Source organism: Solanum pennellii, chromosome 2, assembly GCF_001406875.1.
Source record: "Solanum pennellii chromosome 2, SPENNV200".
NCBI lineage: Eukaryota > Viridiplantae > Streptophyta > Magnoliopsida > Solanales > Solanaceae > Solanum > Solanum pennellii.
Window position 1 is genome coordinate 52,292,247 of NC_028638.1, and position 17,047 is coordinate 52,309,293.

Here is a 17,047-nt window from a genome sequence, read left to right on the forward strand (position 1 = left end):
TTAATTTTTATTTAAACTTTACTATAATTACCAACATGTATGAATTATAATCTTTATTAGATCATTAAGAATTCTAACTTCCAAACATGAAATAAATATATTAAAAGATAAAAACTATGAAAAAGTATAAGAGATACTTAAAAATTATATCAAAATAGGTATTTTTACGTATAATATAAAATTTTAAAATTATATATATATTGTCGGGTTGATTTTTTTTTAAGTTGAAATCAAACCAACCCAAATATAGTCAGATTTTTTTTTTATACCAAACCAAGTCAAACCAAACCACTAGTCAGGTTTTTTTTCCGGTTTGACTGATTTCCGATTTGATTCGAGTTTGTACACCCCTAGCAAACATATATATGTATAATTCGCTATACATATACAACTGAAAGTTATGCCGATTTCGTTTTACAATTGGGCAGGGAATATAAAATTGAATCGAATTGTATAAAACAAGAAAGAAAGAAATCATATACAACTTGAATTGTATGAAACGAGAAAGAGGAAAGACAAAAGAGACTTGGGCAGGAAAATATTTGTATCGTATAATTATAAGTGTATAGGATGATTATATACAATTTGAATTTGTATAAAACGAGAAAGAGAGAAAAGCAAAGGTTTGGGCAGAAAAATATTTGTATTGTATAATTATAAGAGTATAGGACTGAAATATATGTATTACAATTTTCACTCACTTTATACAAATAGAAACACAATTTATACATTTCTATTGTGTAAAGCGAGAGGCAAACGACAGGGAGCAAGCGAGAGAGGGAGAATAGCAAGTGAGAATATGTGGGAGAGAAGTGACTGACAAACAGTTAGCTATGAAACACAAATAAATCAAACAGTAACTACTGTATTTATTTTACGCTAATAGTACGGAAATAAATTAAAGGGCCACACAGACATGTAAATCGTGTTGATATATGAAACTCTTTTTACTCGTATAAAACAAAACAAGAATAGTATCATGCCTTTGAACAAAGTCAGTAAGGTGTATTTATCGGTAACTACTGAACTCCAAGCATTTTCTATTCAACATTTTATGTAAACGAACTGTACTTCTTGGCTATCAAAACTCTGACCATCCATAAACAAACAGAGCATACGACCCAGCAAGGTAGAGACATCTCACTCAAAACTCAAAGACCTTTGATTAAAGGATAAGAACCCATTTCACACATTTATAACAACTTTGAAGCCTGAAAGACATGATATAGATATCCCTACAATTTTCTAAATCATTTAGACGCTGGGCAATTTAATTAATTTATTATTGTCCTACAGAATTCCAGCCCCCTCGAAGAAATATCAAGACTATTTTGATCATCGGAGATAACACCCAAAAACAGATCCATAATAAAGTGCCATAATACCATAACATAAGCGAATAATCTGTTCAACATACAATAACACATAACAAACACATTACCACGCACACATCCCCAATAAATTCGCATTTAACAAGTTCACATTAGAACTCAGCAAGTAATTTACCAAACAATTCCAAAAGAAGATACAAAATTCAAAACATGGGCTGATGCGCCGCACCATCATCTTTAATGTTTCCATCCCCACACTAGTCAAGCAGGTAATCCAACAGATAATTGCATTTTCACTGAGGTATCAGTAGGCCATGTCTTCCTGTGAGTCAAAAATTCAGACAAGTCTAATGCAGCAATATTATTGAATGACAAACTAAAAAAAATACCTACATAGCATGTGGATTTTATTGCAACCTTACCACAGCAACACAGGCTGAAGCATACTCTTCATCGTCAGTAGTCATATTCACGAGAATGTGACCTATCTGAACGCTTGTAATCCCGGTCCCTTTCTTTTGTCTCAGATGCCCCGTGGTCATAAGCATAATTATCCTCTTCCATTTGATCATAACGATCATGACCACGACTGGCATCTTTATAGCGATCATCCCCACCTTGTGCATCTGGATTCTCATAGTCTCCTCGACTTTGGTGGTGATCATAATAGTCATAATGTCCATGATCATCTTCAGGTTCTGCAGGATCATAATTCCTCTCTTTGTCACCGTGTCGGTCTCGCTCGTGTTTTGAATCAACATGCTCATAATCATATTCTCTATCACGAGAACGCCCACGACCCTGGTCAACCTCACCTTCATCCCTACCTCTTTCCCTGTCCTTCTCACGGTGACGATCTCGCTCACGGTGACCATCCCGGTCTCTGTCTTTGCCTCGCTCACGGTCACGTGTCCTATCACGTTCGCGGTCTCGATCACGGTCACGACCACGATCTTTTTCCCTTTCTCTGGTTCTCTCGCGTTCCCTATGATGTTTGTCATCTCTTTCACGTTCCCTTGGTCTGTCATGAGAACGCTCACGAGATTTCTCTCTGTCCTTATCTCGCACCCTTTCACGGGACTTCTCCCGATCCCTGCTAATATGGGAATTCATAATTGTATTAGACGTGAAACACATTATAGTATTAACTCACATTTAAACTAAACAGAGTAGTGAATCAGACAACTCATCCTTGGAGAAGTAGAAATTTGTCTGGGAGTCAAATTGGGAGAAAGAAACTCAAAGCAAGAATAAGCTATAAATGCCTAGGTTGTTACCTATCCCTGTCATCTCGTGCTCTTGGCTCCTCAGAGCGAGATGCTGCCCTTCCAGGCTGAACCACCTCTCTGAAAAATAAAAGGAGTATTTAGAGTCTTCAATAATTAAAATTCCATGCAAGAATTTAAGCTTTTCACTTTTACAATCATACCAAAAGGGCAACTACACAAAAAAAACTACTTTTAAAAACATTTTATGAGTAATTATCAAACTGAATGCCAAACAATAATACATTCAACTTCTAAGCAAGACGTCATACTTAAATGCTCAGAGCAACAAGTCCTTTAAAGGAAAAAAAACACAAACTGAAGCATCCATATAACCCAAAAGATGAGTTGAAATTCAAAAAAGCAGTTCATGTCAACTACAAGCAAACATGTCTTGTTGTATCTATCAAAATAGCATTCTTACTCCATAGACACTACAGGAACCATTATTGCACTAAAGAAGAGCTGAGATCAATGTCCTTTATAGCACTATGCAATGCACATATGACAAGTTCATGCAATACCTAGTAGCATCTTCATTTCCAACTCTTGTTGTTCCAAGTCCACCACCAAGTCTGCGGGGACGCCAATTGGGGACTGTTCTACCACGTTCAACATCAACCAGCACTCTTCTATTATCAATCTTCTTTCCATCAGCTTGTTTATATGCAGCTGAATTATATCCAAAAGAATTAGAGATGGACGTGAGACTTCCTAAAAGACAGATGAACAGGAGTTTAGAGAAACCTTTCATATCCCGTGTATGCACATACTCAATGAAAGCATAACCCCTGGGTTTATTGTTTGTCTTGTCCATAACCAAGCGAACCTGAAACTCAAACAATTTATGGAATTAACACTACTAATAACATTATAATCATTTTCGATGCAGCGGTCAAAAAAGTTAATGTTTTTTATCTACTCAACGCGATTAGGTATAGTAAGCTCCTAATGGCACGGCAGGCACTATGCCTAATTAGCCGTGCTCACCTTTGAATCAAAGAGCTCCCAGGCGAGATGCTTCACCATCACTGCTAGAGTTGCACAAGAACTGTGGCCTTATGTTTGCAATATATTCTAACTCCCCTTACCAGGGACATTTTAAAATAAAATAAATTATTATAGAAGTATAGTCAAATACCAGGAGTCTCCTGAAATGCTTGAAACTTTTTTGATAGCCTTTGAATCCAAAAGTAAAATCTTAGCAGCATAGATGGGATGTAAGAAGAGTAAAGAAGAGAAAAAGGTCGATGCTCCCAACAGTTTTTTTACCAAGTAAAGGCAAGTATCAATCTCCGGTGTTGCTTGGAATAAGAGGCCAAAGATATATTGCATCATTGCTCTGCTCATCTAAGTGTTCAGCTTTGTTTCATGTAATGTAGCTCGGACTTGGAAATTGAATGGTTATGTTTGGCAACTCAAAAAAAACAAAAAGCTACCAGATAATTAAGTTTTACCCTTACCAGGAAAATACCTAGGAGTTGAACATCTTTACCTTTAAGGTTCTAGAAACTAAAGGAATACCAGAATGAATAGTACTTGAAACTAATGATATCCAAACCAGGATAAGAGGATAAAGGCATCGAACTGATACTCAATAATTGGAGTACTGTTACCTGAGGAAGGGCATACTGACAATCTGACCTTTATTTTACAAAGCAAAGAAAAACTAGTAACTTCACAAAAAAAAATCACCCACTTTCAGAGCGCAGTATGCACCTCGAACACCAGGGAAGAGAGCTAGCAGTTTAAAAAACAATCCATTTCTTAACTACAGCCTGAAGAGATGCACCCGAAGGTACAATTAAAAAAAAAGTTCTCCGGATAAAACGTGATCCTGAAAACTTATAGCATAAACCATTTCTTCCTTTTCTTTTTTGATAATCTGAAGCACTAAGAAAGTCGAGAGCTAATCAGTTCATTATTTAACAGACAACTGCTGAATTCAATAAGTTCTTATCAAAATACTGAAGTGCAATCCATGCTATAAGTTTATACACATAAAGAATGCATCGCATGCACCTTTAAGTGGAAGTTTGAAACTTAAGTAGAGTAATGAGTGACACTTCCTTTTAGGTAATCCAACCTCATTTCAGAAAGTGTATCGACCCCACAGTTCTTTAAATTTTGGTTATCAAAATCTGTTTTAATAAGATGCTAATTTTTTTTATTAAGTACATAAAGAGAAGCTGCTAAAATCGTAAGATGTTCAATGCTTTAAGAAATAATAAGTTGTGGAAATATCAATTTGAGAAACGGAGGAAGTACCATGCGACCATAAAAGTACACATCTTACCAACCAAAAGCCAGTAACCTGAGCCCCACAAAGGGATGCTCTATAATACCTACCCGCTTGATTGGACCGTAAGCCTCAAATTCGCGTTTGACTCGGCTTTCTGTTGTCTCATAATTCTGAAAAACATGTAAAAGACAATCAACAAAATTAAGGAGATATTCCATTGTCAAAAAAAAAATAAAAAAAATAAGATGATATTCACAGCAGCAAAAATGATCTAAAAAGATCTTCACTCACAAGTCTTGCAACAAATAGTGTCTTGTATGGATCCCCGGTAGCATTTGGGTCGCTGCCAGGATCATCTGTCCAGCAGAAAAAAAAATTATTCCATTTTTCCCATAAATGTCTCTCAAATATTCAGAAAATTTAAGCACTTGATACATTTTTCAAGCTCCTCAGCAGCCTTTTTAGCACCCTCCTCCAGCCGTATCTTGTGGATCCTAGCTCTTCGTTCAGTCTGCATGCAGTACCAAAAGCAATCTATGAGCATAAAGAAAAAATATACACAGATTCACCATAGTATGTAATTGCACATCTTATGTTACATCTTATTATACTTTTCTGGAATAAAGTAACTCTTCAAAACCGGTTTGGATACCATAGGATATAACTGTCTCAATCCCAAATGAGTTGGATTAGATAACCCACATCTCAAGTTAAATAGTAAATATAATGCACTACTCTAACTACATGCACTACCAATTTACAACAGTTTCAGCTCCACTGACTTGGGGAGACAACAGTATCTTCTAAGATGAGATCCAATGGTTACAACAGCTCTACAACTCGGAGAGATGATAATAGCAACTTCCCATTACACAGGACATCTTTGCATTATTCAGTGAAGACAAACATAAAACACAGAACTAAAGAAGTACCCTAAAGAAAAAGATAAAGAACAAGACATGATATTACCACTAATTCAACGACATTCAAGATTCATTCATCTCGATAATAGAAAATAATTCAGCAGCACATGAAATGGCAGAGCACACACAAATAATCAAGCAAACATCATATTCATGTAATTAATATCACTGTTAAGTAGAAGAAGGGAGAAGAATGAATATGCAACCCTCAATTAAATATATCGCCTTACCCAAAAAGATCAGAAAAAAAATTTGCAGTACATAAAATAAAGTCTTACCGGGGTTTCAACCTCAGGGATTGGTGGAGCATATTCTGGATCACCAGGTTGAGCGAAGTTACTAACAAATTGTGCCATCCCTAAAAAGACAAATGAGAATATATCTAAGAATTATACGAGATGACTGATGGAACAAGAAATGACTCAATCCATTAAGAATGTTAACCAGTATATGAAGGGCATTTTCTCTTCTCAGGGGGTGGTTTGTACTCCAAAGGTGGTCGGGGCTCAAACAGCTTCAGAAGATTAGCAGTCAACCCAGTTGGATGACTTTGACCAATCTGCATATATTAAATATATTAACAAAGCTAGTACACAAACTTGTAGCACCAGCGAAGAACAAAGAAAAGGATATCCAATAGTGCAGCAGCCTGACAACATAGTTCTACTGTTATTCTAAGCCAACTATCTAATCACACAGTATATTTAGATGTCATAAAAGCACAACAAATATGCATCTTAGACAATTTCGAATCTCATTTCACAAAAAACAAAATAATGAACCTTGAGTTGGAACTGGACGAGTTCTAAAATATCACGAAACAAGAATTAAACCACAAAACCTTATTCACTACCCATAATAACAAATCACCAAGACATCAAGAAACCAACAACTTGGGGGTTGACATATGAATCCACATCAATTCCACTCCATCTAGGTCTGTTTCCCCCAGTATTATACAATTAATATTTTGGGAAAGATTATAGGTACCTAAGATTATAAATTAATCGACATTGAGAATCCCTAACCAAATTAAGAGAGGTACTTAATATGAGTTTACCAACAACTGCTGACTAGACCATAATCCCAACAAGTCGGTATAGTCTATATCGGTACTTCACTTCTACTCTGATTTTTCCTTTGCTGAATAACGAAATACCAAACAAATTGAAGCAACAGAACATAAAATCATCTAAATTTATAACCTAATACTCATCAAGAAAGAACCTACGGAAAACCTAAATCAAAAAACACTAACACAACAAAAGAAGGCCTAGTTTAACAATCTAAGCCAGTAAACAACAAAGACAACAGATCGAGCGTTATAACTTACCAGCTTGAGTTGCATGACATTAGCGCGATTCTGGGCCTTTGCACGGGCCTGAACGTTAGGGTTGTTCCGCATGAAGGCATCGTTGAAGTCTCCCATTGAAGCCGACTAGGGTTTTTGCTAGATGCGAATCGCCGCCACAAGAAGTGGAGTTACGTTAATCGGACGATTGGAGAAGATAGCTGAGGCGGCACGAAGAACAAAATAGAAACAAGGGTTTATCCGGCGAAGAGAAGCGGCTTATATAAAGACTCCATCAGAGATCTTACTCCAGCACTGGCGAGTTCATTTATACCAAATTTTAGAATATCTTTTTTTTACCTAAAAATACAAATATCATTTAATCTTTTAAATATGTCATGTGAATAACGAAAAAAATTATCAAAAAGTAAAGATAAATTTTCTTTTAAAATTAACTAGAAAAAAAGAGCAAAGAAATGAATTAGAATGAATGGAACAATAACTATGAACAATGATAAATACATACTTTTCGATGTCTTAGAATACAAAATTTTATAAAGTCAATGAGACTTTTGAATTTTAAGGATAAATCAACTCAAAAGAAAGACATAAATTGAATGTAATTAATATTTTCTCTAATCCATATTAAGTAATATGTGTTTGAACGAATGTAATTTTAATTATTGACATAAGTTTTAGTACGAAACTGTTGTTATTTGTTAACCCTTCAGTTTAATATATTTTGATATTTTTATATATTTTACGAAAAGGGATAAATATATCCTAAACTATCCAAAAAGATTATATTTATCTTTAAATTATATTTCGACTCAAAACTATTCTTTCCATCAAACTAGATTGGGTCAAAAGTGAATTTTATTAATGAAAGTTATTAAATGTCGTGTACGCCAATCGAATTCCACTGCCACATAGAGTATGTACAATCAAATATTATATTGTATAAAAATTTATATATATAGTCAAAATGTACAATAATGTGCAGAATATTGAGACAAAAATGATACTATGCTATATATAATGTAATGTAATATATACATAGCATATTTTGCTGCTATGACTTTGATTTTGTATATTTACTTGACAAAAATCATGAAAGAGTAAGATCCATTTATTGGATCAGTTCTAGGGAAGAAGTCAAAGTGTTAGCTATTCATCCTGTCAAGCTTCAAGTTTTCAGCTAGTTAGCTATTCATCCTCTACTTCTTTGATGATGATCAAGCTCACTGGAATCACCGCTCGAGGAGGAAGGGTTGAGTCCATAGTCACTTGTCCCTCCATATTCACTGCTATTGAATTCTTGGTTTGATATCATTTCCCTAAACTTGATCATGTCAGCGTTGTATGCACTAGTATCGTAGGTATCAGTCTTTGCACCATCGCTCATGTCCTCCAAAGATGAATCGCCATCCAAAGCTCGCATAATCTGTTCATTAGAATGTGCATCACTAATTGTCTCCAGAAAGTAGAAGAGAAAGGAACATATACCATGAGTCTAATTGCAGTGGTATAAGATATAAGTTCAAAGTAATAGGTAAAGGTAAACCACAAAACCATGTACCAACCGGACTTAACAAAGGAGGGTCCAGTTTGATAGCTCTAATCTAGAAGATGACATACCTGAGTCATCTTTGGACGTCTTTTAGCAGAATGACGAGTGCTAGCAGCAGCACAGACTACTAGCCGATGCAGCTCTTTTGGAACATTGTTTCCTTCAAAAGGAGCACCTACCAATTCGTCATATTTTCCCTCTTCCAAGGCAGTTTTAAGAAGCGGCCTAGCCTGTTCATATTCATATATTAGGCTAATAAGGGTATGCATATACAAAGATTGGTGTCTAAATACATGTTAAAATCTAGGTATTGTTGATGCAATGAATGATAATATGAGAACTTGAGATCAAGAGCAAACCCATTCTACTAAACTGTCTTCCATAATATTGCTAGGATCAATAGGTCGCTTCCCAGTTATGAGTTCCAAAAGCACAATTCCAAATGAAAAGACATCAGATCTGTCTGTTAGCTTGCCACTTGATGCATATTCAGGAGCCATGTACCTGTAGTATAAAAATAAGACGGCTTTTTCATTACTGATGCCTAATTTCTTCCAGAATCAAGCATCCGCATTTATTACTTTAACCAAGAGGTCAGAAAAAGTTAAAATGACCTCTAAAACATTTTTCATGTATGTTAAACAGTGGTTTATTTTTTGCCTTCACTGTGGATATCTCTTGCCTAAGCTACTATGACTGAGCATATGAAAAGTTCTCTGAAAATTAGAGACCTTTAGAACCCCAAAACAAAAACATCAAACAGATTTTCAGGGCATACTAAATTTTGCAGAATTATCAAATTTCTAGGCCTTTTAGATTAATAACATGGTATATGATTGGATTTCGACCAATTAAGATCTTTCAGTAAGTCTGGAAACATTTAAAGATAAAAGATTGTATGTCACTTCTAAAGATAAGCACTAACCTTCACCTAGTATTTCTTTTACCTCTCAAAAAGTAGAAAAATGCTATGCTCGACTCACCCGAAAGTTCCCATAACCCGGGTGGAGACATGAGTAAGGTTGTCAGAAGAAAGCTTAGCCAATCCAAAATCTGCCACCTGAGAAACCAGAAACACTCTTGTAATTCCCAAGGTTATCATGATTATTAAGCAACGCTTCTAATAAAAGTGGAGATTTATGTTGAAAACCAACATCATTAGTTTCCTGACATGTGCAAAATACATAAAAAGAAATTCACGAGACAATAATGACCTACAATAATTTTACCTTAGCTTCAAAGTTGTCCTCAAGTAGAATGTTTGCAGCCTTTATATCACGGTGGATAATTTTAGGATGGCCTGTGTGTAGAAACAAGGTTGAGAAAGAGAAACAAAGAGAAAAAGAAAAGGAGAGCATTGTGAATAGAAAAATTTGTATACAATCTTCATGGAGGTAAGCTAATCCTTTGGCTGATCCCAATGCAATTTTAAGCCTTGTTCCCCAATCCATAACACGATGTCCCTTCCCTGCAAACAAATTTAGTTTTAACCATTAGCATGGAGAGCATTTTCAACAGTTCCAACTCATATATATTGAAGAATTTTTATGTTATTACTTGGTGTATTTCCTCACTTGCAGTAAGACATAATTTGTCTTATTCTATAGGTTACTAATCCCACTTCTTATGATAATTACCTGTAGTTATATTTAAGGCGACCTGATTGTGTAATAATTCTTTATACTAGCTAGTGTATATAAACTCTTACGAAAGTATTTCAATAATGTATCATAAAGGGAGTATTCAGTGACAGGGGAAGTACCATGAAGATGGAATTCCAAGGTTTTGTTGGGAACATACTCATAGACCAACATTCGTTGTCTATCAGCAATGCAATATCCAACAAGAGAAACAAGGTGGCGATGATGAACTCTGCTAATGATATCAACCTCTGCCTGAAATTCTCGTTCACCTTGTCCACTGCCCGACTTCAAACTCTTGACAGCTACCACCGTTCCATCAACCAAAACACCTTTATGTACATAGCCAAAACCACCTTGGCCTAACAAATTGGCCTTAGAAAATCCAGAAGTTGCTCTAGCTAGCTCCTCATAAGTGAACTGACTCTTAGAGAACCCACCAAGACTCGGAGATGGCACAAGAGCTTGGCCATTAACAGCAAAGGTGCTATCATTACTTGTATAAACTGTGGTAGGAACCTTAATAATGTGTTCCATGGGCTTAGGACCTTTGTAGTATGGATCAGTACTACCTGCACCTAAAAACAAAAATATACACTGTTACTAGGATAGTGAAACCTCCTACAGTTTTTGAGTTTCTCATTAAAACAACAAACCTATGCTTGAATAATTACGACAGATATTGGATATGCATATAAGTTAAACCCTTACTTATACAAGAGAGTACTGATTATGCTTTTAAGCCACTAGATAGTTCAAATTTTCATCAATTTACAATATCAGGATAGGTAACATATATTCAAAAAGAAACAAAGACACATAGGTTGCAATTTTACGAACCTTTAGGTGGACGTCTAGAAGGACCAGGAGGAGGATTGGTATAGTAGTGTTCTTTCTTCTTCCTTCTCCAGTAAATTAAGCAAACAATGATAGTGGCAAAAATCATCAATCCTGCCACTGCTATTCCAGTGACTACAAACATATCAGATGAACCTGAATTAGAGGAAGGCGAGCCATTGTTGTTTCCTGAAGAACCAGCTGCTGGTTTTCCTGAATGTTGTGCACCGTCTGGTTTTTCAAAAGGTGCTGATTTTTCTGAAGGTGGAGGAGGAGAAAATTTTCCAGCAGATAATGAAGGTGATCCTGAGGAAACTGGTGGTGGAGGATTAAATTTGGATGAGGTAGGAGGAGACGCCTCAGGAGCATTGGGTGATGTGGAAGTGGAATCTGACGGAGGTGGTGGTGATTCAGAAGCTGAGGGTGGTGGTGATGACGGAGGAGAAGATTCCTTTGACGGCGGCGGAGAATTTACAGGTGGAGGAGATTCTGGGGGTGGGGAGGTAGGCGGAGCTGGTGGTGGGGGAGACGGGGAGGAATTAGAAGGAGAGGAGGAAGTAGTGTCATCTTTGTCGGACGAAGCAGTACTAGGAGGTGATTGCATATTTCAACAACGGTGAAATTTCCGGCAGCCCAGAAATTCAACCTCTCCCGTTAACTGCTCGTCTCAACAAATCTTCAATGCTCCTATATTTCCATGAAAAACGACAAAAAAATTAAATGTTATCTTTGCAGATCCTACACAATATAGTAATAAAAATGATTCAATTTGGACATGAAAGAGAAGAAATTTACCTGAAAGATGTATGAGAACAGAGGGTTCTCAAAAGGGAGAAAGAGAAATCTTAGCATTGTGATGTTCAAAGAAAGCGTACCCCTTTCCCCTCTCTCACCCTCAAACTGTTTGCCACCCTTCTCTCTTTCTCCCCCAATTTTATTTTATTTTGCTTTTTAACACGATGGGAGAACATTAGTGAGATATTACGTGGAATTAGTCGAGATGTCCAATTTTTTGAGTCAATGACAGCATTGCATTAGTAGGTACATACTCCAATTAAGTTGGACTGAGTTCATAAGTGTACTATTCTGATTCCTGAATTCAAGACTTAATTTCTTTATTTCCCATTTATTATTGAGAAGGAAAGATTTACTTTGTTATATTTGCTTTATGAAGATTCGAAGCAGTACGTAATTGTGAGAGCAAGCAAAGAGTAAACAATCAGCTCATCTTCTATCAGAAATAGGAGGAAGTTGATGCCAATTGAGAATATGTAATAGTTCCAAACTGTAAGTAGTCTTGACACTTATCGTCAAAAGAGAACCTGACTATACAATTCCAACAGTTTGCACTTGTTTAGAACCAAAACTGAAAACTAGCAGCAAGAAAGTAAAATGAATGGAGGACAAAAACAAATCATACTACTTGCCCAAATGAAACAATCATCAAGGGCACTACTTCATATTCTCCAGATCCTTGTAACATAACGAGGCAGCTTATGTAGGCTGAGAACCTCTCATCAGTATTCGTCCCGGACTCCACACTGTTCTGCTCCCTTGGGTTATTCTCCAGCATTGTGTACCATAACAAGGCTGTTTATGTAGGGTACGAACCTCTTATCAGTATCCACTCGTCCCGGACTCTGCAGTGTCTCAACCTTCTGGTCCCTAAGGTGATAAAAGTATATCGTTGTGTCCGTGTGGATCACCACAGTATCACTGTCAGTACAAGGTAGTACCTCACAACACTTTTCATTGGGTATTCCACGCACTTGAGTACGAGGCTTCTTGCTACCAAGATTTACACTGACACTGCGCTTCAGGCCCATGTCCACACCTCCATAGATGTCTATTATGAAAAAACTTCCACTGTCATTATAAGCAGTAACATAGCAAACCTCATCTCCTATCTGCGTTAAGGCACCACGTTGTCCAGATTGAATAATAGGTAAATGTAGAACTGCTGGAATCTCATTTTTCACATCGAATGCTAGCACTTCATTTGATGATGTATTCCTCCAGTAAGCCACCCCCTTCATATAAGATCCTCCACCTGCAAGTCTTGTATTTTCCAGCTCTAGACAGTCTGAAGGAGAGCACCTCCATGAATCTGATTCAGAACAGTAAATCTCAAAGCATACAACTGGATTATCAAGAACAGGGACTGCAGCGACCACGCGATAAAATGATTCAATATTGAACTGAGGATCAAATGCAAGAGCAACAGCAGGATCAGATCCGTGGTAATATTGAGGAGGAGGAAGCTTTTTCCAGTCTTTGGTTGCAGGATTGCAAACATAATAGCTGTCCTTCCCTTGACAAAGGAGCAACCCGCTGCTAGAACTTAGTACTTTAACTTTCACAGGCAAGAAACGAAGTGAAGGACTCGGGACTCCAATTGCACAACGATGCAGAGACAAAAGTATAGGAGGATCATCTATATTATCCAGTCTTTGATAAAAGTAGCCTGAAAGCTTCTGAAATGTTGAACTTTGATTGTACGCAAGTAATGGACTAGCTATCCACTGATTCCATTCTTTGGAGACTGCACGAAGCTTCATCAGTGATTTAGCAGGGAGGAAAGGCAGTATATGTCTCTTCGCTACATCTTTGATTGTCATGTTCACTCTCATTATGATTTCGACAGGATATTTAGAACCATTGTTCCCTTCCTCCACCTTATAAGCAGCAGTCCTCAAGTCAAACTCTGCTAACTGCAATCCAAACCGAAAGACTTGTTAAAAGTAGTACAGTAATCATAAGCAAGAGCGATATACTAACTATGCTGCAATATCATACTAGTTAGGATGATCTATATTTGTATCCACTCCTCTTTTTAGGCTAGGCATGTTATTCACTCAGAAAGACTCATTAAAAAGTAAATATATTCATTAATGTAAGAAAAATGGGAAAAGGAACAATAGAAAAATCAGGACTAGAAAGCAAGATCTTATGAAGTAGCTTCCTAGCAAAACAGGGAAGCAGACATTGTCCATGACACCATGGCATTGTGAAAATATAAGGATAGTGGATTAGTACAATTGGCCTCAACTAGCTTGGAATTGAGGTCATTGTTACAATTGTAACTTTAGGCAAACCGGAATATGGCAGAACTGAGATCCAAGGACATTTATGAAGACTAACTTACACTACTTTAATACATCTGCCATCTGCCAATTTCGAAATGGACATCTTAGAAACCACCACTTAGAAATAAAAAACTTGAAAACGCAAAGTATAGAGTATACACCATGTTCAGTATAAGTCATTTAAGACACAAAAAAAGGACATTAACATTCAACAAGAAACTTCAAGTTCTGTTATTGAGATTTCAAGACCTTAACATCCCAAAACAAGTAAAAAGTAACATTAGAAAGTTGGATATAAAAGATGATGATTAAAAAAAAAACTGTTGAACAATTGAAACAAGAAACAAGAAAGCGAAATAAAAGGGAAGAAAACCATACCGAGTCAATCCCACCACCCTGAGGTTTAACAGCAACGTAAAACTCAGAGGAGTCAGAATACATGTCCTCCTCCAAAGATTCATCACTCAGCATGTCAATCCCAGAACATGCCATTTTTCTGCATAGACATATAAAATTTACAGCGTCTATTACTTATCAAAAATAATAATATGAAAAAGAGAAAATCAAGAAATTCATCTCCGTATCACCTATCAGCAGAGCCCTTGATGATAACTTGGGTTTCAAGAAATTTCACTGTACTGTAAATGAGAAAATCACGAAAAACATTAGTAACGAAAAAAAGAAGAAGCAAGAAAATCCCAGATTGAATAGAGCACTAAATATAGCTACATTTATTTCATCAAGAAAGCAAGAACATAAAACGATACATTCAAAGAAGTAGAGGAAACAACAACACATTACCAAAAATTGGATCAAAAGAAAAACGAAAATGATCCTAACTTTTCATGATAAAATTGATCAGCAATTGTAAAACGGAGAAATTCAGTATTTTCTCTTCTTTTTTTTTTAAATAAATAAACAACAGCATGTGATGATCAGAACCGGTAAGCAAAAGAAGAATTAAGAAGAGGAAGAACTCACAAAGTGCAATGCGCTAAAATTCTGGTGAGTAAAGTCGCCGGAAAACCAAGAAAGAAATGGCAAAGAATCGCCGGAAAACCCTAACGACGACGCAGACGAGGAAAAACGCGTAAAGAACGAGAGTTCAAGACTGAAGTGAATGAGAGTTGTAGTTTGAGGAGGTGTGCATTCTCTGGCTTTAAGGAAATAAATTCACGGGCTTACCCGGTCATTTTATTTTAATTAATTAAATAAATAAACTTTTTATTTAGGGAAAATATATTTGACATCTTTTTCGCATGAATTACGTGACCGGGTAAGTTCCTAATTAAAGGGGATCAGTAAATTCATTTTTCACTTGAGTCAAAATGCACTAAAAAAACACTGAGAAAAAGTAGTTGGTTTTAAGAAATTACACTATTCAATAAAATATTCACTTCCAATAAAAGAACACTGTCCAAAAAAAATTATTACTCTCACTTAAATTTACTTCAATACTCTACTCAGTTTTTTTCGTTCAATCTTTTAATGCTTCATTATTATTTGTTCTTCCATTCTTCCTCCTTTTCAGGAGAAAAAAATATAGATTAATTTTTAAAAAAATAAAATTAGTATTTATTATTTTATTGATTCGTTAATATTTTTATAAAATAATAATATTTACAATTACAATAATTATATTTCATATCGAGGAATGAGGATAGAATTACTAGTTATCGTGAAAGTTTTAAAACGTTTAATTAAATTATATTTTTTAAATAAAAAAATTGAGATCACAATAAGAAGAGTATTTTTAATAGGAAATGGTGTCCGAAGAATACTTCAATTTTGATCGAAATTGTTGTTATCATACCAAATTTTACGGAGGACCTTTGTCCCTTTGCACTATTTATTACTCTCTCCATCCGGTATTGTTTGTCATGTTTCTACTTTTAGAGTTTAACTATAAAAACTTTGACTAATATTTTAATTTTCATCATATTAATATGCAAAAAGTTGCAATTTATAGTACTTTTTCATATAGTTTTAGAATATCTATTTTTTTTGTTTAAAATATTGAATTAATATGATCCAATTTACCTTTGAAAATTAGTTAAATTGACTTTCGATAAGCGCAACATGACAAACAATTTCGAACGAAAAGAATAGTGTATTTTAAAAATATATACATATCCACATGAACACATTATTATTTATAATTGTGCAATTTTATTTTATTTTTTTTGCATCCACTGGTCCCTATCTCTCTGTAATTTACCCGCAAACGAAGAATTCAAAAAGAACTTGCAGCAGTTATTTGACGATCAACTGATCATTAGCGTTTCGACATTTAATGTGGAGCACATATACTTGCTATAATTTTTGTTAATGAGCTAACATACAATATTACAATCCTCAAAAGTTTAATTGTTTTAAATTATTCTAAAGTTCAATTAAACAATGCATTTTTTTTATCTCTAATTGCTTATCCACTTTTAAATTGATACATCTATTATGTAAATAACGATTGACATAATTATCATTTTACTCTTATTAATTATGAAGTGATCAAACTATCTCCTACTCGATCTGTATCAATGATTGACCCTCTGTACCTGTACCTTTTGATGCTAGAAGAGGATTGAGACAGTGTGACTCTATGTTCCCCTTTCTGTTTGTTTTAGTAATGGAGTATTTTTCATGATTATTGAAGAGCCTAATCACCAGTTCTAATTTTGAATTATAGCCTAGGTACTTAAGGATAAAACTTATTCAATTAGATATTGTGGACGACTTATTATTATTAGTATTATCATCTTAGAAAGGGTGTCATAAGATATGTTCAATAATTTTCTCATGCTTTTGGTTTGACATTGAATATCTTGGAGGGGTGAATGACATAGTTATCTTGGGCTTTACTGG

The 17,047-nt window shown here is 35.4% G+C and overlaps 3 protein-coding genes across 8 annotated transcripts; all 3 read right to left on the bottom strand.

Moving 5' to 3' along the window:
• Positions 1-1,362: 1,362 nt before the first annotated feature.
• Positions 1,363-7,367, bottom strand: LOC107011027 (U1 small nuclear ribonucleoprotein 70 kDa). 4 transcript variants are annotated; one of them, XR_001455773.2, is made up of 11 exons: positions 7,095-7,367; positions 6,206-6,320; positions 6,040-6,119; positions 5,274-5,349; positions 5,130-5,194; positions 4,946-5,008; positions 3,344-3,425; positions 3,121-3,268; positions 2,609-2,677; positions 1,725-2,427; positions 1,363-1,653 (listed from the first exon to the last, which is right to left on the bottom strand). XR_001455773.2 is itself a non-coding variant. In XM_015210343.2 (11 exons), exons 1-10 carry the CDS (start codon positions 7,188-7,190, stop codon positions 1,788-1,790), a joined length of 1,434 nt encoding a protein of 477 aa, XP_015065829.1. In that variant the 5' UTR covers positions 7,191-7,367; the 3' UTR covers positions 1,363-1,678; positions 1,754-1,787. The 4 variants fall into 4 exon arrangements, 3 of the variants coding, with proteins under 3 accessions (XP_015065829.1, XP_015065828.1, XP_015065830.1); XM_015210343.2 differs by having other exon boundaries at positions 1,363-1,678; positions 1,754-2,427; XM_015210342.2 differs by having other exon boundaries at positions 1,754-2,427; positions 7,095-7,366.
• Positions 7,368-8,059: 692 nt separating this feature from the next.
• LOC107009363 (proline-rich receptor-like protein kinase PERK5) lies at positions 8,060-12,032 on the bottom strand. 3 transcript variants are annotated; one of them, XM_015208684.2, is made up of 9 exons: positions 11,895-12,032; positions 11,103-11,786; positions 10,385-10,834; positions 10,004-10,090; positions 9,852-9,922; positions 9,606-9,682; positions 8,982-9,126; positions 8,691-8,852; positions 8,060-8,496 (listed from the first exon to the last, which is right to left on the bottom strand). In XM_015208684.2, exons 2-9 carry the CDS (start codon positions 11,701-11,703, stop codon positions 8,263-8,265), a joined length of 1,827 nt encoding a protein of 608 aa, XP_015064170.1. In that variant the 5' UTR covers positions 11,704-11,786; positions 11,895-12,032; the 3' UTR covers positions 8,060-8,262. The 3 variants fall into 3 exon arrangements, with proteins under 3 accessions (XP_015064170.1, XP_015064169.1, XP_027770103.1); XM_015208683.2 differs by having other exon boundaries at positions 10,385-10,840; XM_027914302.1 differs by having other exon boundaries at positions 9,852-10,090; positions 10,385-10,840.
• Positions 12,033-12,354: 322 nt separating this feature from the next.
• LOC107010556 (F-box protein At5g49610-like) lies at positions 12,355-15,306 on the bottom strand. Its single transcript, XM_015209846.2, has 4 exons — positions 15,167-15,306; positions 14,773-14,823; positions 14,564-14,681; positions 12,355-13,810 (listed from the first exon to the last, which is right to left on the bottom strand). Exons 3-4 carry the CDS (start codon positions 14,675-14,677, stop codon positions 12,659-12,661), a joined length of 1,266 nt encoding a protein of 421 aa, XP_015065332.1. The 5' UTR covers positions 14,678-14,681; positions 14,773-14,823; positions 15,167-15,306; the 3' UTR covers positions 12,355-12,658.
• Positions 15,307-17,047: the final 1,741 nt, after the last annotated feature.

Excerpts from the sequence above, each read along its gene's own strand:
- LOC107011027 (XM_015210343.2), bottom strand. The coding sequence starts at position 7,190 with ATGGGAGACTTCAACGATGCCTTCATGCGGAACAACCCTAACGTTCAG. Across the intron at positions 5,009-5,129 it reads CACTATTTGTTGCAAGACTT|AATTATGAGACAACAGAAAG; the intron begins GTGAGTGAAGAT and ends CATGTTTTTCAG. Across the intron at positions 3,426-4,945 it reads CTTACGGTCCAATCAAGCGG|GTTCGCTTGGTTATGGACAA; the intron begins GTAGGTATTATA and ends TTTGAGTTTCAG.
- LOC107009363 (XM_027914302.1), bottom strand. The coding sequence starts at position 11,703 with ATGCAATCACCTCCTAGTACTGCTTCGTCCGACAAAGATGACACTACT. Across the intron at positions 10,841-11,102 it reads TTCTAGACGTCCACCTAAAG|GTGCAGGTAGTACTGATCCA; the intron begins GTTCGTAAAATT and ends TTTTGTTTTTAG. Across the intron at positions 8,853-8,981 it reads AAGACAGTTTAGTAGAATGG|GCTAGGCCGCTTCTTAAAAC; the intron begins GTTTGCTCTTGA and ends GAATATGAACAG.
- LOC107010556 (XM_015209846.2), bottom strand. The coding sequence starts at position 14,677 with ATGGCATGTTCTGGGATTGACATGCTGAGTGATGAATCTTTGGAGGAG. Across the intron at positions 13,811-14,563 it reads AGGGTGGTGGGATTGACTCG|TTAGCAGAGTTTGACTTGAG; the intron begins GTATGGTTTTCT and ends TTTGGATTGCAG.